This window comes from Rhinoraja longicauda, chromosome 3, assembly GCF_053455715.1.
Source record: "Rhinoraja longicauda isolate Sanriku21f chromosome 3, sRhiLon1.1, whole genome shotgun sequence".
Lineage (NCBI taxonomy): Eukaryota > Metazoa > Chordata > Chondrichthyes > Rajiformes > Arhynchobatidae > Rhinoraja > Rhinoraja longicauda.
Window position 1 is genome coordinate 84,999,446 of NC_135955.1, and position 23,600 is coordinate 85,023,045.

The window sequence follows — 23,600 nt, forward strand, 5'->3', positions numbered from 1 at the left end:
GGGCGGCAGAGTGAAGCAGTGGTAGAGTTGCTGTCATACAGAGCCAAAGACCCGGGTTGAGTCGTGACTACAGGTGCTGTCTGTATGGAGTTTGTACGTTCTCTCTGTGACCACATGGGTTTTCTCCGGGTGCTCCGGTTTCCTCACATATTCCAAAATACATGCAGGTTTGTAGGTTAATTGGCTTCTGTAAATTGTCCCTAGAATGTAGGATAGAATGAGTGTACAAGTGATCACTGGTCAGCACAGACTCAGTGGGCCGAAGGGCCTGTTTCTACACTGTATCTCTAAACTAAACATAGTACGGATATTGACTGATTGAATGATACAGCAGGGAAACAGACCCTTCAGCCCACCGTCTACGCTGACCAGTCAGTATCACCTGTTCACACAAGTTCCCTTGGAGAGGGTGCAGAGGTGCTTTACCAGATTAGAGGGTTTAGCTACAAAGAGAGGTTAGATAAACTTGAATTGTTCTCTCCGGAACCTCAAAGGTTGAGGGGAGAATTGATAGAAGTATATAAAATTATGAGAGGCAGAGATAGGATAAACTATCAGAATCTTTTATCTTCAGTGTCCTTGAAGCGTGTTTATTATATCAAGGTGAGGATCTGACAAAGATGGCATAACTATAAGGTGAGAGGAGGAAAGTTTACTGGAGATGTGCAGGGCACGTTTTTCTACACAGTTGTGGGAGCCTGGAACTGTGGTGGTGGTGGAGGCAGATACGATAGTGGCATTTAAGAGGTTTTAGATAGGCACGTGGAAGTGGACAGAATAGAGGAATGTGGATCATGTACAGGCAGATGAGAGCAGTTTAACTTGGCATTATGTTCGGCACAAACATTGTGGGCTGAAGGGCCCGTTCCTGTGCTGTACTGGTCCATGTGCTATGAACTCGGGTCTCTGTTGCTGTGAAGCAGCATCTCTACCAGTGCCCCACTGTGCAGAAATGGCATTGCACTGCATTCAGTGGAGTGACTTTTGGGAGGGGGGTGAGTATTCACTGCCCTTGTTAGGGATAGAGTGGATGTTTCCACTAGTGGGAGAGTATTCACTGCACCTGTTATATTGTAATTATTCTCTGAACCTGAAACAATTGGAACTCTATTCCATGCCACTGGTACAGCCAGTGATAGGGACTGCCCCTGTGATATCGATATGTGCTGATCTTATTCTCAGAACCTGAAACAATTACGTTTGGGAGACTGAAGAAGGGTCTCGTCACCCATTCCTTCTCTATAGAGAGAACGGGCTCTACTTGCCCGTTTGTCCCGCTGAGTTTTGTATGTCTATCTTCGGTTTAACCCAGCATCTGCAGTTCCTTCCTAAACCTTTGGGATACTATTCCATGTCACTGGTACAGCCAGTGATTTGGGACTGCCCCTGTTAGTCATTGAGAGCCATAGAGTGATACAGTGTGGAAACAAGCCCATTGGCCCAACTTGCCCACACCAGCCAACATGTTCCAGCTACACTAGTCCCACCTGCCTGCGTTTGGTCCATATCCCTCCAAACCTGTCCTATCCATGTACCTAACTGTTTCTTAAACATTGGGATAGTCCCAGCCTCAACTACCTCCTCTGGCAGCTTGTTCCATACACCCACCACCCACTGTCTGTGTGAAAAAAGTTGCCCCTCAGATTCCTATTAAATCTTTCCCCCTTCACCTTGAACCTATGTCCTCTGGTCCTCGATTCCCCTACACTGGGCAAGAGACTCTGGGCATCTAAAGGAAGCATGCAGGTACAGCAGGCAGTGAAGAAAGCCAATGGAATGTTGGCCTTCATAACAAGAGGAGTTGAGTATAGGAGCAAAGAGGTCCATCTGCAGTTGTACAGGGCCTTAGTGAGACCGCACCTGGAGTACTGTGTGCAGTTTTGGTCTCCAAATTTGAGGAAGGATATTTTTGCTATTGAGGGTGTTCAGCGTAGGTTTACTAGGTTAATTCCAAAATGGCGGGACTGTCGTATGTTGAAAGACTGGAGCGACTAGGCTTGTATACATGGAATTTAGAAGGATGAGAGGGGATCTTATCGTAAACATATAAGATTATTAAGAGGTTGGACACGTTAGAGGCAGGAAACATGTTCCCAATGCTGGGGGAGTCCAGAACAAGGGGCCACAGTTTAAGAATAAGGGGTAGGCCATTTAGAACGGAGATGAGGAAAAACTTTTTCAGTCAGAGAGTTGTAAATCTGTGGAATTCTCTGCCTCAGAAGGCAGTGGAGGCCAATTCTCTGAATGCATTCAAGAGGGCTAGATAGAGCTCTTAAGGATAGCGGAGTCAGGGGGTATGGGGAGAAGGCATGAACGGGGTACTGATTGAGAATGATCAGCCATGATCACACGATGCCTCAGAAAAGCCACCAGCATCCACAAAGATTCTTCACACCCCTGCAACAGTCTGTTCGAACTCCTTCCATCGGGCAGACGATACAAGTCCTTCTACGCCCGCACCTCCAGACTCAGGAACAGCTTCATCCCCAGGACCATAGCTGCTATGAACCGGTCCTGCTGAGCCGGATGGTCACATCGCACAGTGATCCGGCACAGATCAACTTGCACTTTATTCTGTCTTAAAACTGTTACAATTTGTTTCGTTGGGTTGCTGTTGTTTAAATTAACTAAATTATTGCATTGTATGGGAGGCGCATTCCCAATCTCGTTGTACCTCTTGTCCAATGACAATAAAGATGTATTGTATTGTATTGTATTGAATGGTGGTGCTGGATCGAATGGCCTACTCCTGCACCCTTTGTATATTGTCTATTGTCTAAAACATCGACATCATGTTAATGCCGACATGTGGTGCCATTATTTCTCTGAACCTGAAACAATTACCTTTGAGGGAGACTATTCCGTATGACAGGTCCAGCAGCCAAAGCGATTTGCCAGTCGTTCCTCCTCTCACTGGGGACGGAACTGTTCTGCTGCGAGTTTGCAGCGGACGGACCGTTTAGAATGTGACAGCGGAGGCGAAGAAACTTCTGGAAGAGGTAATGGCGCGGCCGCTCGGTGCCGGGGGGGGGGTCTCGTCTTTCACTCACAGTTTTACTCCCCCTCCGACCCCCCCCCCCCCAGCTCCTGAAATTCAGATGAATTGAGTACTTAATTGAAAAAAAATTATCAAATGATTTCTGGGCTTCCCAATGCAATGGAGATGCTGAAGGGGTATCTTTGCAACTCTCTCGTGCCACGAATCGTACACAGTCCCGCAAAGAAGGGGGTCAGCCAAATGGGACTACATTTAGGGCTCTACTCTGCCCCGTTCGTGCCATTAATATATTCAAATCAGAATTTGATAGGTTTGTCAGCATTACAAATAATCGAGAGATGTCACATAGGAGAGTGCAGAAAACTGAAGGTGATTTTTGTTTTTTAAAAAAAGTCTCAGTGAATCTTTCCCCTCATCCCTCCCCCAATGGTGGGCACATGAAAGCATAAGGTCATAAGTGAGAGGAGTAGAATTAGGCCATTCGGCCTATCAAGTCTGCTCCTACTTGAGTACACCTGTACTAATCAAGAATCTATCTACGCCTTAAAAATATCCACTGACTTGGCCTCCACAGCCTTCTGTGGCAAAAAAAATCCACAGATCCACCACCCTCTAACGAAATAAATTTCTCCTCATCTTCCTAAAAGAACGTCCTTTAATTCTGAGGCTAAGACCTCTAGTCCTAGACTCCCACTAGTGGAAACATCCTCTGTACATCCACTCTATCCAAGCCTTTCACTATTCAGTATGTTTCAATGAGGTACCCCCCCCTCATTCTTCTAAACTCTAGCGAGTACAGGCCCAGTGCCAACAAATGCTCATCAGAAGTTAACCTACTCATTCCTGGGATCATTCTTTAAAACCTCCTCTGGACCTTCTCCAGAGCCAGCAAATCTTTCCTCAGATATAGTGCCCAAAATAGACAATAGACAATAGACAATAGGTGCAGGAGTAGGCCATTCAGCCCTTCGAGCCAGCACCGCCATTCAATGCGATCATGGCTGATCACTATCAATCAGTACCCCGTTCCTGCCTTCTCCCCATACCCCCTCACTCCGCTATCCTTAAGAGCTCTATCCAGCTCTCTCTTGAAAGCATCCAACGAACTGGCCTCCACTGCCTTCTGAGGCAGAGAATTCCACACCTTCACAACCCTCTGACTGAAAAAGTTCTTCCTCATCTCCGTTCTAAATGGCCTACCCCTTATTCTCAAACTGTGGCCCCTTGTTCTGGACTCCCCCAACATTGGGAACATGTTATCTGCCTCTAATGTGTCCAATCCCCTAATTATCTTATATGTTTCAATAAGATCCCCCCTCATCCTTCTAAATTCCAGTGTATACAAGCCCAATCGCTCCAGCCTTTCACAATTGTTCACAATATTCCAAATGCGGCCTTACTAGCTCCTTACAGAGCCTCAACATGATGGAACAGGAGTTAAATCCTCTCTAATGCGTGATACCTGTTGCATTACAGCCCCGACAGCTACCATGCTGAAATATCAGCCAGGATAATATTCTCCGGTCTACATAAGGGTTTCATAATCCTGTGAATTGAGGGTTGATCATATAGGTGTATAAAATCTTGAGGGCAATAGGTAGGTTGAATGTTCAATCTTTTTCCCACGTTAGGGGAATCAAGAACTAGAGAACATATATTTAAGGCAGGAAAGATTTAATAGGAACTTGAGCAGCAACCATTTCATGCAGAGGATGGTGGGTATATGGAGTGAGCTGCAAGAGGAAGTAGTTGAGGCAGGTACTATAACCAATAACTAATAACTATAGCCAATGTAACTCCACTTTTTAAAAAGGAGGGAGAGAGAAAACGGGGAATTATAGACCAGTTAGCCTTACATCGGTAGTGGGGAAGATGCTTGAATCGATTATTAAAGATATTTTGTAAGATTTGGAAAGCAGTGACAGGATTGGTCAAAGTCATGCATGGTCTACTCCACTTTCCTTTCTAATTTGCTATCATGTTCATCTCTTATAATCCTGAAACCTATCTCAGTTTTTAATATACTGAATGACTGTTGTCTTGAGTAGAAATGTATCTTCTTCTGCATGAATGAGCATTCTTCATCTTAACAGTATACCTCCTAATTCTTGATTCACCTCTGGGGGAGGATTCATATTTTATTTACTTTCTCATGGCCTCTCTAATACGTCAATTATGCCCTTTTGCACTCCTGGTATAAGGCACGTCCAATACTATAGATAAAACTGTTTTCCAAGTTGGGTTGAATGAAAATGTTTTTAAAATCACATGAGGATAGATGGGAAAATCATTACTGTGTGTGCCAATTTGTCTGTTTCCTTCCCCCTTTTCCCCATTGTCCTGCATATCTCCAGTACGGCTAAATCTGGCATTGAGATTCCTTGGTGCTGAGTGGAGGTCAGCAGTAGAAAAATCTGTTTCTGTGTGAAAGAATACTTTGACCCTAAACTCTAATTTTCCCCCCAGTTTCTCTGAAATAAAGGCCAATAACTCAGTATCTTGTCAGATCACCGCTACTAGCACCTGACCCGCGGAATTACTCCAGCATTTTGTGATACCTTCGATTTGTACCAGCATCTGCAATTATTTTCCTACACAACTACTCCGCTACAAACACCCTATTGCACTGAAACATTAGTTCCATTTCTCTTGCCTCGGTTGCTGCCTGACCTGCTGAATATTTTTAGCATTCTCTATTTTTCTTGTCAGCAAACAAGTGGGCATTAAAGGAGCATTCAATCTTGTGGATGTTTACAATATATTTTAATTGATAGATCTAATAATTATCAATGGAATTTTTGATTGACATTTAATGAGGATACACATCCAAGATATTCATTTCCCAGAAACCATTTAAGATGACTAACAAAATCTGTTTTTGTTACGATATTGCACTGTATAATAATTGTAACTGGTACTCATTTTCATTGTGCAGGCCCTTACAGAAAGAAGAGAATGACCCGTTGGGCTCGCGCTAATAACATCCATAAAAAGAAACTCTCAGAAGCAACACCATGGTGTCAGATGAAACAGAATGGTAGCTCAAGTGGAGCAATACCAAATTACAAAGGGGTTAAAAATCCACTACCCAAGCATGGAAACAGACCACAACCGCCTAAACGTAAGGAAAGTGAATGGTACCACAAGAAACAAGAGTATCTGAGCGAAGATGTTAATGGGTTTGAGGATTACCTAAAACAAAATGGTCAAGTTCTCCGCAAAGGACTATTGGTGTCAGTGGAAAGTGAAGAGATAAGTGGTGATACAGAACTGGCCCTGAAAAAGGACCAGAGAAGGGAAGTCAGAAGATTGAAGAGGCAAGCACACAAAAAATCTGCCATGGTAATTTTTAACTATTATCATTCAGCGTGAAATAAGGTTTGGGATTGTAGTAAGAACTTTGTCACTATTAAACCATCATTAATGTGCAAATTTTCCTAAAGAGGTTAAGATGGAAACTAGCAATTTAAAAAAAAATGTCATCTGACTTTTTAATGCTGAACTTTATCCAATGGAATATCCCATGCACCCTTGACATATGTGCACATATAAAAGTGTTCAGAACATAAAAGCAGCATTCACAGAATAATGTTATCCCAAATCCAGATTAAAAATTGTGGAGATAGATTCAAAATGCAGGAGTAACCGCAAAACAGGCAGCATCTCTGGAGAAAAGGAATCTGGAATTGAGATTCCTTGGTGCTGAGTGGAGGGCAGCAGTAGAAAAATCTGTTTCTGTGTGAAAGAATACTTTAACCCTAAACTCTAATTTTCCCCCCAGTTTCGGATCGAGACCCTTCTTCAGACTGAGAGTCAGGGGAGAGGGAGTCTAGAAATATAGAAGTGTAAGGTGTGAAAACGACAGATCACAGCGAATGGTGATATGGAAATGTAGAATGGTTCATTGTTAGCTGAGGGGAAGGTGACAAAACGGCACATAATCAGTAATATTTAATCGGGAGGACAGTAGAACTAGTCGGAGAACTAGGATGGGGGAGGGAGGGAAAGCAAGGGTTACTTTAAGTTAGAGAAATCAATACATACCGCTGGGTTGTAAGCTGCCCAAGTGCTGTTGCTCCAATTTGCGTTGGAAATTTTAAATTTAAATGTTAAAATAGTGTTTTTTTAATTCATCCAAGGAATGTGAGCATGGTTAATTCCAACCATTTAAAGAAAGTAGAACCATGGTGATCCTTGTAGTGAAGATACTGCCACAGTGTTGTTAGGTTAGGTGGTCCAGTACTTGGACCCCATGAAGGAATTGTCATATGTTTCTGTTAAAATGGCATATGACAATGAGGGAAACTTGCAGATTTCCAGAGCTGAATTGCAGATGTGAGGTGTGAGTGACTGTCCTTGACATTGAGACTGCAGTTGATCAAGCTTGTCATAAAGGAATAAATCAGTGCACATCAAGGGGATAAACTCCAAACGTTGGAGTCAAAATTAATGGTATGGAATTCGTACAAAATTAATGTAATGGAGGTATGGAATTGATGTGTGAACCAGCAAAAAATTGATATGCTGAATATATTCCTTCTATTCTGTAAGGAAATTAACCATAGAACAGCACAGGAACAGGCCCGTTCGCCCACAATGTCTGCGCTGAACATGATGCCAAGTTAAACTCATCTCTCTGCTGCATGTGATCCATATCCTTCCATGCCCTGCAAATCCATCTGCCTCTTAATAGCTAAGAGAAAATGATAGTTGGAGATCAATCATCCCAATCCAGAACATCACTGCAGGAGGTCATCATGATGGTGCTCAGCTGAACCAACTTCAGCTGCTTCATCAGTCATTTTCCTTTCACCAGGTTAGGTGGGGATCTTCATTTTTATATTGCAGTGTTCAATTACATTCTCAACTTCTCATAAACAAGCACAGCAATGCACAAACCTGAAGGAATAGGCAGATAAATAGCAAGTAACATTTACGCCACAAAAGTGAATGACAACGGCGAACGAGAATCTAAACACCAACCCATGACGTGAGGTAGCCAAGTTTGCTGATGACACAAAAAAAGATGTCAGGGCAAGTTATGATGTGGAGTCTGTGAATCTGCAACTGGTTAGGGATAGGTTGAGTGAGTGGGTGAAAGCTTGGTAAATGGAGTTTAATGTGTAAAAGTTTAAGTCGTGCACTTCTTTCTGTAAGGAATCAAAAGGCAAATTATTATGTATACAAAATATTATGTATATAGCTAAGATACAAATGAGTGAAATTCAGAGAGATTAAAGTTTATACATGAACTGGCCTCCACTGCCTTCTGAGGCAGAGAATTCCACACCTTCACCACTCTGACTGAAAAAGTTCTTCCTCATCTCCGTTCTAAATGCCTCTAATGTGTCCAATCCCCTAATTATCTTATATGTTTCAATAAGATCCCCCCTCATCCTTCTAAATTCCAGTGTAAACAAGCCCAATCGCTCCAGCCTTTCAACAAATGGCCTCCTCTTGCACCTATTCTCTAAGTAGTTAAGACATCTTTTGCAAAGGGGTTGGAGTTTAGAAATAGGGAGGTTTATGTTACAATTATACAAGATGTTGGGAATTGTGCACAAATTTTGGTCCTCTTTAAGAAAGGATTTGGTAGCAATAGTATTGGTAGTATTTGGTAGTATTGAAGGATATAAAATCTATGACAGGGTAGATGTTGAGATAGTTTCACTGCCAAGGAAGCCCACGTAACCCTCCCACATATCCCTCCCTGATCTTCCACAACTTTCTCCTTGATGAATACATATGAGAAGTAATGTCTGGGATCTCATTCACATTGCCTGGCTCCACACATGGATTGCCCTTTGGTCCCTTAGAGGACCCACTCTATTCCTGGCTACCCTCTTACCCCTTATGTGGAGCTTCATGGGAATACTACTTGCTAAGGATATTTATTAATTCCTCTTGTCCTAATTTTTTTGTCTAGTTCTTCCTACACACTCTATACTCCTTGAGAGACTTGCTTGATCCCATCTGCCGTGTTTCCTTTTTTCCCTAATCAAGCCTTCTTTATCCTTTATCATCCAAGGTTTCAGAATCTTGCCATCTTTGTCTTTCACTCTGGCTGGAAGGTACTAACAAACCTTTACTGTATTTTAAAAGACTCACTTGTCAGCTTTCAATTTATTCGCAAGGTTCCCAATCTAATTTCCCTCATATCCTTTCTTATGCTATTGAAAGCTGCCTTTCCCTAATTCAAGATCTTAACTTGACGACCAACCTTATCCTGTTCCATAATTTCCTTGAAGCTTGCAGTATTGTAGTTACTATTGCCAAAGTACATGGATAGGATAGGTTTAGACAATAGACAATAGGTGCAGGAGTAGGCCATTCCGCACTTTGAGGCAGCACCGCCATTCAATGTGATCATGGCTGATCATTCACAACCAGTACCCCGTTCCTGCCTTCTCCCCATACCTCCTGACTCTGCTATCTTTAAGAGCTCTATCTAGCTCTCTCTTGAAAGCATCCAGAGAATTGGCCTCCACTGCCTTCTGAGGCACAGAATTCCACAAATGTACAACTCTCTGACTGAAAAAGTTTAGAGGGATATGGGCCAAATGCAGGCAGGTGGGACGAGTGTAGGACATGTTGGCCAGTGTGGGTAAGTTGGGCCGAAGGGCCTGTTTCCACGCGATAAGACTAACCCTCACTTCCATCACCTGGCCAGTTTCACTTCCTACATAATGTCAGGTACTGCTCCGTCTCTTGTAGATCTCTCCACACGCTGTCTTAAAAATTTGAGGAAGGATATTCTTGCTATTGAGGGCGTGCAGCGTAGGTTTACTAGGTTAATTCCCGGAATGGCGGGACTTTCATATGTTGAAAGACTGGAGCGACTAGGCTTGTATACACTGGAATTTAGAAGGATGAGAGGAGATCTTATCGAAACGTATAAGATTATTAAGGGGTTGGACACGTTAGAGGCAGGAAACATGTTCCCAATGTTGGGGGAGTCCAGAACAAGGGGCCACAGTTTAAGAATAAGGGGTAGGCCATTTAGAACTGAGATGAGGAAAAACTTTTTCAGTCAGAGAGTTGTGAATCTGTGGAATTCTCTGCCTCAGAAGGCAGTGGAGGCCAATTCTCTGAATGCATTCAAGAGAGAGCTAGATAGAGCTCTTAAGGATAGCGGAGTCAGGGGGTATGGGGAGAAGGCAGGAACGGGGTACTGATTGAGAATGATCAGCCATGATCATATTGAATGGCGGTGCTGGCTCGAAGGGCCGAATGGCCTCCTCCTGCACCTATTGTCTATTGCCTCGTCTCAATCCCTCGCACTAATGCAATCCCAGTAAATATTAATCCATCCCGACTGAACCTATTGTTCCTACGCCTTTATGTGCTTTGCTTATATATCTGTTCCTCTACTTCTTACTGACTATTGGGAGACCTTTAGCATAACATCAGTAAAGTGTTTGCCCCATTCTTATTCCTGAGTTCTACCCACTTGACCTCATTGGATGATCCCTCCAGGAGATCCTCTCAAAGTATGATTTATTCAATTTCAAGGACAGAGGCATTACGGACAAGAATGGCATTGCTTGCCCATCCCTAATTGCCCTTGAGAAGGTATTGGTGAACCATAGTGTAACATCTGGCAACATTAAGCAACTTGAGAGCTGGGCCTGCCAGTTGCAGTACAACTGACCCTGAACCCAAATATTTGATAGAATACACATCCAGCCTGACAAATATGGTTGGAACCTTTCAGGCTATTAACCTGTCAGTCTGGTAACCTGCTTTTGTGCTTAATTCACAGTTGTTTTAAATTCTGAACATTTTATTTGCTAAAGTTGTACACTAATATCTGTGTTTTTATTCTGACTACCTAATTCAGTCAATCTAATAATATGAAGATAGGTCCCGGCCCCAAGACGTCACTTATCCATGTTCTCCAGAGATGCTACCTGACCTGCTGAGTTACTCCAACACTTTGTGTTTTATCAATCCAGTAGATTGAAGTATAAGAAACAATAGATATGCTCATTCATAGACTCGTAGTTTTTAACTTTAGAAGGGGGGGGAAAGATTATACATTCAGTAAAATATTTTTGGATAGTAAGGATATCCAGAGGGTCAGATGAAACTATATTTTTGATTTTTGTAGAGATGTATGAGTTATTGCTCAATGATATTTCAGGCGGGAGATGAGAGCAACTTTACTGTTTCGCAGAACATTCATTCCAGTAAGGGTTAATGATTGTAAATGCACAACTGAATGAGCATTCCTTATCATAACAGTATACCTCCTTGTTTTTTATTCACCCTCTGGGGGACAAATCACACTTTATCTATTTTGTCATGGCCTCTCTAATATGTTAATTATGGCCTTATGCAGTTTTGGTATGTTGTATAAGTCATGTCCAAGATCGTAGTGAAAAGGGTATATTTTCTAAGTTGGCTTGAATTAAATTGGCTTTGAAATCATTGATAGGGAAGCCAACTGAATGAAATATCCAAACATTTATGTTCTTCCTCTGCTTGGTAAGATATGTTTCCACTGCAGAAAAGCAGGACATGGAATGGACGAATGCCCAGAAATGGACAAAGATGAACAAGAGATGGGAAGTGGAATCTGTTACCGCTGTGGTTCCACAGAACATGAGCTCCAGAAATGCAGAGCAAAGATTGACCCTGCTCTAGGTAAATGAAAAAAATAAGATTCTTATGTAGGCATTGTTGTTGGGAATCTCCAGTCTGACCCATGAATTATTTCTTGGATTTGCTGCATTTCTTTGGTGGGATAACCAAGGTTTTCCATCTGCATAGGATGAACAACTGCTGTCAGTTCAGTAACTGTGTACACTGGTTATATGCAGCACCCTGTCCTTTACCTCCTCCCTCCCTTTCCTCCATGTTAAACCCAAGCATGATTTCTATGTGAAATAGTAACTTACTTGTTCAATGGGGAAAGTAAAAGGACATGCCACAGTCAGTACCTAGCCTACCTAAAAGTGCAGTGCCAAAAAACAAAATGCATGGGTGCTTGCCTGCATCAGTTTTAGTTTCAGTTTGGTTTATTGTCACGTGTACCGAGGTACAGTGAAAAACTTTTGTTGCGTGCTATCTAGTCTGCAGAAAGACATTACATGATTACAATTGAGCTATTTACAGTAGAAAGATACATGATAAGGGAATAACGTTTAGTGCAAGGTAAAGCCAGCAAAAGTCTGATCAAGGATAGTCCAAGGGTCACCAATGAACTATATAGTAGTTCAGGACTGCTATCTGGTTGTAGTAGGATGATTCAGTTGCCTGATAACAGCTGGGAAGAAACTGTCCCTGAATCTGGAAGTGTGTGTTTTCACATTTCTATAACTTTTGCCTGATGGGAGAAGAGGGAGTGGCCAGGGTGTGACTCGTCGTTGATTATGCTGCTGGCCTTCCATCTCAATACGAATGGCTGCTTGCCTGCTGCTGTCAGGCATCATTCCCTACAGCCCAACTACCAGGATACTGCCAAAGTGGTTGATTGGTCATAGAGTCATATATGACAGAACCAGGCCTTTCAGCCCACCATGTCCATACTGACCATCCAATACCTACCTATACTAATTCCCTTTACCAGCACGGTCTGCACCTACTATGCCTTAGCAATTCACGTTCTTGTGCAAATGCTTCTTAAATATTATAAAACAACATTTTGTAATTGCATACAGAGGAATTTGTATCTGAAATTAGCTGCCAGAGGAGGTGGTGGGGGCAGGATCAGAATCACAATTTAGGAGGTATCTGAACAGATACTTGAATGACGAGGGCATAGAGAGATATAGAATTAATGCAGGGAAGTGAGATTAGTATAAATGGGCATGATGGTCGGCATAGACTTGGTGGGCCATGCGGCCAGTTTTTATGCTAACACTATCACATTATTTTATTCTCACTTCAGTTACCTATGTCTTCTATATTTGAAGATCAGCTCATTTGTCAGCTGTCAAATTTTCTGTTCTGTAGATTGCTCAAATAATTTCTTGAAGTTTGTAAAAATAAATTCCATCAATTTTACAGGAGAATATCCATTTGCTAAATGTTTTATTTGCGGTGAAACTGGACATCTTTCAAGATCCTGTCCAGACAACCCAAAGGGACTATATGCAAATGGTAAGTACATTTTTTAAAACTGCTAAATGTGACACCTCATCTACAGTTCAGTTTAACATATCCTAAATCACATGAAGTGATGTTTGCGTGTAAATTTTTATTTTGTTGAATGGCTTTAGAAGGTGAAAGGCTTTGGTCCCAACAACGCAAGCAGATGTACTTCATGTAATGACTCAGTTTTAAAAAAGCCTTCTCATGCTGAAGAAACCTTCTTCTACATTGTGAATATTTTAACAAAGCCAATGTTAAGGGCAGCGGTTTTGAGTAGCATCTGCCTCAAGGTCCACACACAGATGCTGAAGCATATCAGCATCGTAAAGAGAATTAAAACAGCAATTCACAGCTGCAGGATTGATTTTAGATTTTATATGTATGGCCTTGGACAGTTGCCAAGTAAAAATTCGGCATTTTGGCTCACAGGGATGCTGCATTCTAGGATTCTAAAAGTAGTAGCTACTGGTATGGTAGATGCATTAGTTATCTTTCAAAAATTCTTAGATTCTGGACAATTACCAGATAATTGAAAAACTGCTAATGTGGCTCTCCTTTCAAAAACAGGAAGACAAAAAGCATTACGCACAAATTCTACAAGACAGTGAAAATAAAAAGACTGCACAAAACAATTAAAAAATAGTTTTATTCACAAAATGCTGGAGTAACTCAGCAGGTCAGGCAGCATCTCGGGAGATAGTGTATGGTGGTGCAGGAAGTGGTTCATTGCTGAAGTAGGACTATAGTTGTGTAGGTCCTGATGATTGAAGGACCAGGTGATGTAGGATTTCAAGCCCGATCACAGCAGCGAGTAGAGGGCATGGCCTGGATAGCGGTTCCTTGATGAAAAACATTGCCTTCTTGAGGCAGGATCTCATGTAGATGCTTTCAATGGTGAGGAAGGCTGTGCCTGTGATGGAGTGGGCTAAGTCTACCACTCTACAGCCTCTTGCGTTCCAGTGCATTGGAATTGGCGTACCAGTGCGGGATAGAGCTCTAGCGGCTAGTGGAATCAAGGGATATGGGGAGAAGGCAGGCACAGGTTATTGATTAGGGATGATCAGCCATGATCACAATGAATGGCGGCGCTGGCTCAAAGGGCCGAATGGCCTCCTGCACCTATTTTCTATGTTTCTATGCTTTTTACAGTGCATCTGTAGATGTATGAGTATTACGTGACATGCAGAATCTCTTTAAACTTCTAAGAAAGTTGAGGCATCGGTTTGCCTTCTTCCTGATTATATCTATGTGCTGGGTCCAGGACAGATTATTTCACCAGAAATCTGAAAGGTTCTAACTCCCCACAACTGACCACCATTAAAAATAGGCTTGGTGATGAGTTTGGAGGGGATGGAGCAGATTGGAAAATAAGTGAGATGGTATCTGCTGTCAGTCCATCATGGCAATAGACAAATTAAAGCAGTTCCAGGACATTCCTGAGGCAGGAGTTGATTCATGCCACAACCAACTCTCACAGCACTACATTACAGTGGATGTAAGTGCTACCAGACAGTAATCAGTGAGGTAGTTCACCGTGCTCTTCTTCTGCAATAGATGCCCTTTTCATGCAGAGGAAACCTCAGACTGCAGAAGAGAGAGGTTGAAGATAAACCTGAATACTCCAGCCAGTTGCCAGATTTTCCAAAGTCTCAAAAAGTGCGCTGAGTCCTCTGGTTTTGAAGGTGAAATGTTGATGATAGTTTGAAAGATACTTCTTCAAGCTAGTCTTTTTTTTTTTTAATCCATTACCTTTGTAAGTGTATGTCACATAGACATAAAGGGCAGGAGTAACTCAGTGGGTCAGGCGGCATCTCTGGAGAAAAGGAATAGGTGATTTGGGTCATATCTGTTTGGTTTAATTCTTCCTATAACGTGCAAGAAATCGTGCATATTTACATGAAATTGGGTGTACATTTACATGAAATGTAATATATCATCATTCAATAAATAATAAATTAAGCCACATTAGGCTTTTTGTAATTTACGTTTCACTGACTAGTGCTCAGAAAGATTAAATAGGCAAGTACCTATTGATGCCCTATTTACCAATGAATGGTAATCAGCCATCTAGAAAATGTGTTTGCCATATTTATCTAGTGTTTTATGTTTTGGACATCAGTTTAACTCACTGTTTTACATAGATTTATCTACAAAATCATTACATATTATGATTCTAATTATAAAAACAAAAACACTGTTGACCTTTTTTAATGTATTTTTTGACTTCTTATTGCTGTGAGTATTGGAGCCCCAGGTTCCTCTTAATCCACACATCACAAAATATTTAAACTGATTATATATACACTTTCTTTATTCACTTCACATTTGTTCACATGGAACTACATTTAATATTTACAGATTGCTTTTCCTATGCTCGCATAAAAATCTGCAGATATTAAGAAAAGTGAAGCTTAGCAATGGGTCTTGTAAGTGTTGAATTGACGTTAATACATAAACTGTTGGTGTGGACTCTAGAGTAGTTTTAAACGTTGTTGCTGTTATCCTTTAAAATGATTCATATGTACTTGAAGTATTCCTATCTTTATGGTGAAGAGAATTCAAAATGCACCAATTAACCAGCCTTTTATGCCTGATTTATTGATTTTACAGGAGCAACATGCTGCATTATTAAATGACCTTAAAAGCTGTAATTCTGTGTGAGATTTCAAGCTGGTTCTGACAGGATTTCTAATTGTAGAGTATTTCAGTGATAAAGAAGGCATAAAATGGTAAAGAAGTATAGTATGCTTGGTATGGATATTGAGTACAAGAGTCAGGAAGTCATGATACAGTTCTATCGGGCTTCAGTTTGGCTGCATTTGGAGTATTGAGTATTGTTCTGGTCAGCCCATTTCAAGAAGGATGTGGAAGCTCGAGAAGGGGAGCAGAAGAGGTTTACCAGAGTGCTGACTGTATTAGAGGGTTTTAACTGTAAGGAGAGGTTGGATAAACTTGGAAGATAGCCATAAAATGCTGGAGTAACTCATCGGAACAGGCAGCATCTCTGGAGAGAAGGAATAGGTGTATATTACTCTATAACAGTTTGTGTCTATCTTCGGTGTAAACCAGCATCTGCAGTTCCTTCCTATACATTTGGATAAACTTGGATGGTTTTCTCAGGAGCATTGGAGGCTCAAGGGAGGCCTGATAGAGGTATGTAAATTATGAGAGGCATAGGTAGACAGTCAGAACCTTTTCCCAGGGTGGAAACAAAGATTAGAGTGCATAGCTTTAAAGTGAAGGAGCAAAGTTTATAGCAGATGTGTGGTGGAAGTTTTTTACACAGAGGATGGAGGGTTCCTGGAATGCGCTGCTGTGGGTGGTGTTGGAGGCAGGTACAATAGTACCCTTTAAGAGGCTTCTAGATAGGCACATGGATATGCAGGGAATGGAGGGATATGATCACATGGAGGCAGATGAATTTAGTTTGTGTTGGCATTGTGTTCAGCACAGTAAAGCCTGTTCATCTGCTGTACTTTTCTATGTTTTATGTATGTTTTAATAGTAAAATGGTGCAGTTTGACTACCTATAAAACTCCAAACTATATATTCCATTGATTAGCAACTTTTTAGGGACAAGATGTATCAGAATAATAACATTTTTCACTATTTGAAGTTGTTGATTGCTGACATAGATTCAAAGGGACAATTGCAAAACAGGTGTGTTTTCAGCTTTTCACCCTTAACCAAACTGACTGCATACCTGGCTAAGTAAGAATATGATTCTCAGACAGAAAATTAAAGCCTCTGGAGATCAAACTAATTCAAGATTAAACGATCCACTGACTTAGCATTGACATTTCTCATTATTGTTTTGTGATGCTGGAGGTGATCTGGAATGAACACTTCTCGATGTGTGATTAAGCTGATTAGATGCTTAAAGACTGGGCACTAATATGCATTGATCTATGAGATCCATGTCACTGTTCTGCATGGGCTCATCGATGGTTGTTTGTTTTCAGAATAAGCAGGGGATATTTTTAGGTGGAGAATTTAATAATGCCATAATGAGGTGACAGATTGGTGTATTTTCTGCCTGCATACTGTTTCACTGTAAGCAGACTTAAGATAACAAACTAAATTCTATTTTGTTTATGGTTCAAACATGCAGCACTGAGGGCACTATCTCATCTGTGTTGAATTGATAAGATACTCAATTGAAGAATCTGGAACTTTGAGATCACGGAAATCTTCCTTTTCAACAAAATTTCTTTAACCCTCTTACCTATCTGATCAGGTGTGATTATGGAGAGAGAAAAATAATTAACATGCCGGGTCAATTTTTTTCTGGAAAGGGTTTTGATTAAATACAATACAATACAATATATCTTTATTGTCATTGTACATGGAGGGGTACAACGAGATTGGGAATGCGCCTCCCATAAGATGCAATAATTTAATTAATTTAAACAACAACAACCCAACGAAACAAATTGTAACAGTTTTAAGACAGAATAAAGTGTAAGTAGATAATCATTACATTTGGTGCCTGACCTAATGGGTCTTTTCAGATTCTCAGTTTTTATTTCATATTTCCAATATACACAGCGTTTTGCTTTTAAATTTCTATAATCTCCTTCAGCTAACTTTACTCGCATGTAGTAGGGCTTAGGGAACATTACTTCATCCATTGTTTCCCTGAGTTTCATATGCCATATTTATGAAAATTGTATGAAATATTATTAGGCAGATTATTTGAAAAACAAAAACAGAAGTCAATATTACAATACAACCACATTTGAATATTTGGCTTGGAACAAGTAAATATAAAACTTCAAATAAAGAAATGATAGGCCAAATCCCCATGTAAATTGACTGTTAAGTTCAGAGGTCCTTTGCTTCTCACTGGGAATTCAGTTCTTTGGTGCCGACATGTCTCTTGTACTTTAGACATACAGTTATTCTCCATGTGCACATGTATGTGGGTGTGCACAGGAATAGAAAAGACCACTGTTCAATTGTTAAAAAAATCTGTAAAAAGTACCTCAGATCAGCATTTATCTTCATTGAAATTGTGCTTTAAAACCTGCTTTTGTACATAAAAAAAGTCAGACTGCAACGACAGCTAATTAAGATGTAAGGAACGATCTTTGAGAATGTTTCCCCATGGACTAGATTCCGAGCAGTTCTTTAGCTTAATCAATAATTACATGCTTATTGTGGGAGAGTGGCTGGTCAGGTATACTCAGCAGAATGTACAGAATGGCAGGGGTCATCAACAGTGAGGGTTTTTCAGAAAGGAACACTGTAGTGGGGTCTACTCAACAAAAAGCTGAAGTACTGAGGCTAAATGCTGCAAAGTGGTTAAAAAGTGTCTTCACCTTCGACTGGCAATATTGGACACTAAGGTACAAGAATATAGCTGAATATATATAGTCTGAAGAAGGTTCTCGACCCAAAACGTAACCTAACCATGTTCTCTAGGGATGCTGCCTGACCCGCTGAGTTACTCCATCACTTTGTGTCCTTTTGTGTATTAACCAGCATCTGAAGTTCTTGTACAATGTAGCTCATTGTAATTACGTGAATATTAGTTGTGCAGATTGAATTAACTAAATCCTTTTTACCTCTTGCTCCTATTATGTCCCCCAAAATTTGGATCGTTCACCAAGCATTTGCTTGCCTGTTTTAATATTCCCTTATATGGTCAGTGGCTTTTGTTGGGTAAAACTCTTTGGAGCATTTTGCTGGTTTAACAGTGCAATTGATTAGAGGTTGATACATGTTAATTCCTGTTCTTCATGTTCACTTTAACATGAAATATAGTAACTGAACAGTTCATATTGCGCTTGGTTTTATACTTATTCTGTCTTCAGAGAGTTTGAACCAGGTGCGAAAGGTTATGATATCTATTTCTTAATATACCATACTTTGAACTCTGATTTCTTCTTTGAGCTTGGTCTTCCCATAACCAGCTTGTGCAGTATTCTTCTTCCTACCATAACCAAATATATTTTTGACCATCTGAATCTCTTTGACCACTTTCAACTTTCCTGGTACGATGGGTTCCACTCACCTAGGGCTTACTTTCCCATTCCCTTTTTATTTTTCCACTAGATTGTTCTTCCACTGTGCTCTGGTATATTAATTTGGCTGCTGGAACACCCCACCATAATCCCATGGGCATTTTCACTCCTCAACAATACTGAGAAAAATTCAGAGAAATAGGATGAGTTACATTAAATTTTCCCCATTCTCTTACTTCCAACTCAGGAATCTTATAGCCATCCATCGCTATTATAATTATACATGTCATAAATTAAGGATCAAGCAAGGATCAGTCTGAAGAAGGGTCTCGACCCGAAACGTCCCCCTTTCCTTCTCTCCCGAGATGCTGCCTGACCTGCTGAGTTACTCCAGCATTTTGTGAATAAGCCAGGAGCCTATTTGGTTATATTTTGCTTAACAACACAGATGGTATATTTATTTATGGGTCCAATGATTTTAAACCAAGAATGTAAATGTTATGTTTGTAAATTAAACTTATATTTGGGTATGAATCTTTGTGCCCATGGATCTTTAAATGGTAGTCCAGTGGCACAACAGATAATGTTGATGGCTCACAGGTCCGTCAACCATTTATTTCCTAAGATAGACACAAAATGCTGGTAACTCAGCGAGTCAGGTAGCATCTCTGGAGAAAAGGAATAGGTGACGTTTTGGGTCGGAACCCTTCCTCAGACCAATATTCCTTTTCTACAGAGATGCTGCCTGACCTGCTGAGTTACTCCAGCATTTTGTGTCTATCTTTGGAATAAACCAGCATCTGCAGTTCCCTCCTACACCTTTTACTTCCGAACTTCAGCTTCTGTCTGTATGGAGTTTGCACATTATCCCTATACCTGCCCGGATTTCCCCAGTGACCGTTTATTTTCCCTCTACATCACAAAGATGTGCTGGTAGGTTAATTGGCTATATTGTAAATTACCCCTTGTGTAGGTAAGTACCGTACGATTCAAAGGAAGTTGATAGGCAAGAGTCAAGTCAAGAGTGTTTTATTGTCAAGAGTGTCTAGGATCTTTCATGACTTGAAAGAGGATAAATTGCAGGACTGCAGATAAATAACATATGGAATGGGACTGATGAAATTGCTGTGCCCAAAACTGGCATGAACTCAGTGGGCCTCATGTCATAATAAATAAGTCTGAAAAAATGGAGGTGTTTGTTAATTTCCATAAAATACCCTTGAAAATGCTTCCATTAAATGGTGCTGTTTTGCAGGACGTTGTTGCAATGTGTGTGGCTCAGTGGAGCACTTTCAGAAGGATTGCCCAGACCATCAGAACATGAGTAAGTGTAAAACAGTATGAATTGTATTTTGTTTTTGAGAATTTTGTGTTGTAGAACAAGGGCACCAACCTAATGGCACAGATCTCAAACAACTAATAAACTGTCGTTATGAATGAAGCTTAAATGCATGGTGTTATTTTATTATTTTACAGTGATCCCAGGTATGGTTGCATCTGAACTCAATATGATTCAAATCATCTTGCAATAAGTGCCAACTTTATGTCAGCCTTTTCTGGACCACTTTATTTAATAATCTCTTGTGTGGCACCATATTGAAGGTCTTTTGTAAATCCAAATTCACTAGTTTCCTTTGATCTATTATACTAGTTAAAACCTCAAAAATATGTTACAAATTTGAAAACAGGGTGTCCCTTTCATAAATCCACATTGACTCTGCCTACTTACTGTTTCCTTTATACGAGATTCTAGTGTTTTCTTTACTGCTGTTCAGCAATTTCTTTGTTCTTCCTCCTTTTTCAAAAAGGTTGTATTTGCTAGCTTCCAATTTGTTGGAGCCATTCTAATTCATAGCGAGATGATTGATCTAATTAGAAACAATATGAGATGCGCTAAGTTGGAGGCATTTTGGTAGCAGATTGTAGAGCTATGACTAACAATGGTGCTGTAAACCAGACCCAGAAGAGTTGGGATGGACTTGGAACTGCAGGAATTTGCTGAGGGAGGTGAGACAACTCTGTGGAGATATTAATAAATGAGGGCAAGAATAATGAAATTTGTTTGTTGAGGGTGAATTACCCAGGGAAATCAACAGCAAGCAACTTGGGAATCTATCTAGCCTGGAGCTAACCAACACATGAAATGAGTGTTTTGGTAGACATGAGGCAGGTACAGACATAGCAATTAACAATGTTGATGATTGATTTGTGACAGGGAATTGGAAGCACAACTGAGGGTCTGGGTTACACACAATTTGATTAGCATGTTTCATTTGGCATTTTAATTGACTTAAGCAACATTGATAATTTGTGGTAGCAGTTAGGATCTAGATCAAGAGAACAGTCTAAAATTATATTCTACAAAGTCTACACACTTTACTCTGATATGGTTGCATTTTGGTTATATTCTATTTTTGGGGGGAATTAAATTTCTCTCTCCCATTCGTCTCCCCGAGTTAAATATTGCCATGGACGCTATAGCAATTGAATCTGGACTTCTAATAATATATTTGAATCTTTATGTTAGGAAGTGCAAGAGAGAACCTACAGTAATAGAGTGATACAGTGTGGAAACAAGCCCTTCGGCCCAACTTGCCCGCGCCGGCCAACTTGCCCACACCGGACAACACGTCCCAGCTACACTAGTCCCACTTGCCTGTGTTTGATCCACATCCCTCCAAACCTGTCCTATCCATGTACCTGTCTAACTGTTTCTTAAATGTTGGGATAGCTCCAGCCTCAATTACCTCCTCTGGCAGTTTGTTCCATACATCCACCACTCTTTGTGTGAAAAAGTTACCCCTCAGATTCCTATTAAATCTTTCCCCCTTCACCTTAAACCTATGTCCTCTGGTCCTCGATTCACCTACTCTGGGCAAGAGACTCTGTGCATCTACCCGATGTATTCCTCTCATGAGGACCTACTGAAAATTCTCTTTCAAAACCTTTCCGGCATCAGCCTGGCTATGATTGATTACGGTAGAAGGAAGAAAATCAAGCACTTTCAAACCCTTATGTTCAGTTCTGTATGTTTTGCTGGTTATCTTGTGTTCTTTTGGCAGCAGCATAAAATAAAACTATACTAATAGCCAATACGAACTTCATTCAAGAGCATTTAGGATTCAAATTTTCCGTCAGCTACATAAGTAACAAAAGGAAATTCAATATTTTAACAAATGATAAATGTTAAGGTTTATTAAAATGGCAAAAGAACATTTCTTTCGATTTAACTTTCAATATAATAGTGCCAATGTGTCACAAAAGAAAATCATGCCATTTAACTTAAGCAAACCATATTTATACCTCAACATTGCAGACCTTCACATGGAATTAAAAACAGGTAACGTCAGAAATAAATGAGCAGGTTAAACAGCATCTGCGGAGAGAGAAACATACATTTAATGAATGATGCCTGACCAGTTGTGTGCCTCCAGCAATTTTGGTTTTTCCTTTTGGATTGCCATCATCTGCTTTTGGACTGCCATAGAATAATTCATTCCACATATTTTATTTCATACGTTGTCTCCAGTGCGTCGTTTCAAACATTAAAGTATTTGATTTTTACCTCGTCTGCAATATTGTTAACAGTATTGTTTCTTATTCTTCAGGTAATTTTGGTTTAACTGTCGGCCGATGGAAAAAAGGAATGAGTGCTGATTACGAAGAAGTCCTAGTCACATCAAATATACATAAAACTAAACATAAAGCTCCAAAGATTGTCAATTTTTAACCACTACCCAGAAAATTTGAATTTAAATGATTCCCCCTGCAAGTATCAAAGAAAATTTATCAGAACATTTTTTTAAGATTGGAAGAAATACTCTAAAATCCATTAATACCAGCAGATGGAGCCATTGTATGCCAAATCCAGGATTATATTACTACTAAAACTGTGTTCTTTGTACCTAACTTGAATAAATAGTTATATGAGGTTTCCATGAGTTTAACTTTCAAACAGAAATGAAATGTTACGTTTTGTAGAATCGGATTGCTGGTTATAAAGTATCTTTAATGTCAGGAGATCACCCAGTCGACTATAACAGGGGAGGGAGTGAGCCAAATTGTAGAAATAAAGAACTGCAGATGCTGGTTTATACCAAAGATAGACACAAAGTGCTGGAGTAACTCAGCGGGTCAGGCAGCATCTCTGGAGAAAAAAGACAGATGACGTTCCGACCCAAAACACAATCTGTCCTTTTTCTCCAGAGATGCTGCCTGACCCGCTGGATTTACTGCAGCACTTTGTGTCTATCACAACAAGGGAATTGGCCCCCCAAAAAAGTTTTAAGAAGGGCAACTAAAATCTTGACAAATGAGGGTGGCTTATATGTATCTTAAAAGATATATCTCGCTTATATGGATCTTAAAAAATATATCCCGCAGCTCTGCTCTTGCTCCCCCTCCCCCCATTCGTAACAAGGACAGAATCCCCCTTGTCCTCACCTTCCACCCCATTAGCCAGCGTATCCAACAAACCATCCTCCAACATTTCCATCACCTCCAACGGGACCCCACTACTGGCCACACCTTCCCATCTCCTC

General features: G+C 40.5%; 1 protein-coding gene across 2 annotated transcripts; it reads left to right on the forward strand.

Annotated features, from left to right (window-relative positions):
- The first annotated feature begins 2,923 nt into the window (after nt 1–2,923).
- Nucleotides 2,924–23,156, forward strand: zcchc9 (zinc finger, CCHC domain containing 9). 2 transcript variants are annotated; one of them, XM_078396555.1, is made up of 6 exons: nt 2,924–2,999; nt 5,934–6,340; nt 11,491–11,644; nt 13,010–13,102; nt 20,315–20,383; nt 22,668–23,156. In XM_078396555.1, the coding sequence occupies exons 2-6, from the start codon at nt 5,954–5,956 to the stop codon at nt 22,787–22,789; spliced, it is 825 nt and encodes a 274-aa protein (XP_078252681.1). In that variant the 5' UTR covers nt 2,924–2,999; nt 5,934–5,953; the 3' UTR covers nt 22,790–23,156. The 2 variants fall into 2 exon arrangements, with proteins under 2 accessions (XP_078252681.1, XP_078252680.1); XM_078396554.1 differs by lacking the exon at nt 2,924–2,999 and adding an exon at nt 3,206–3,367.
- Nucleotides 23,157–23,600: the final 444 nt, after the last annotated feature.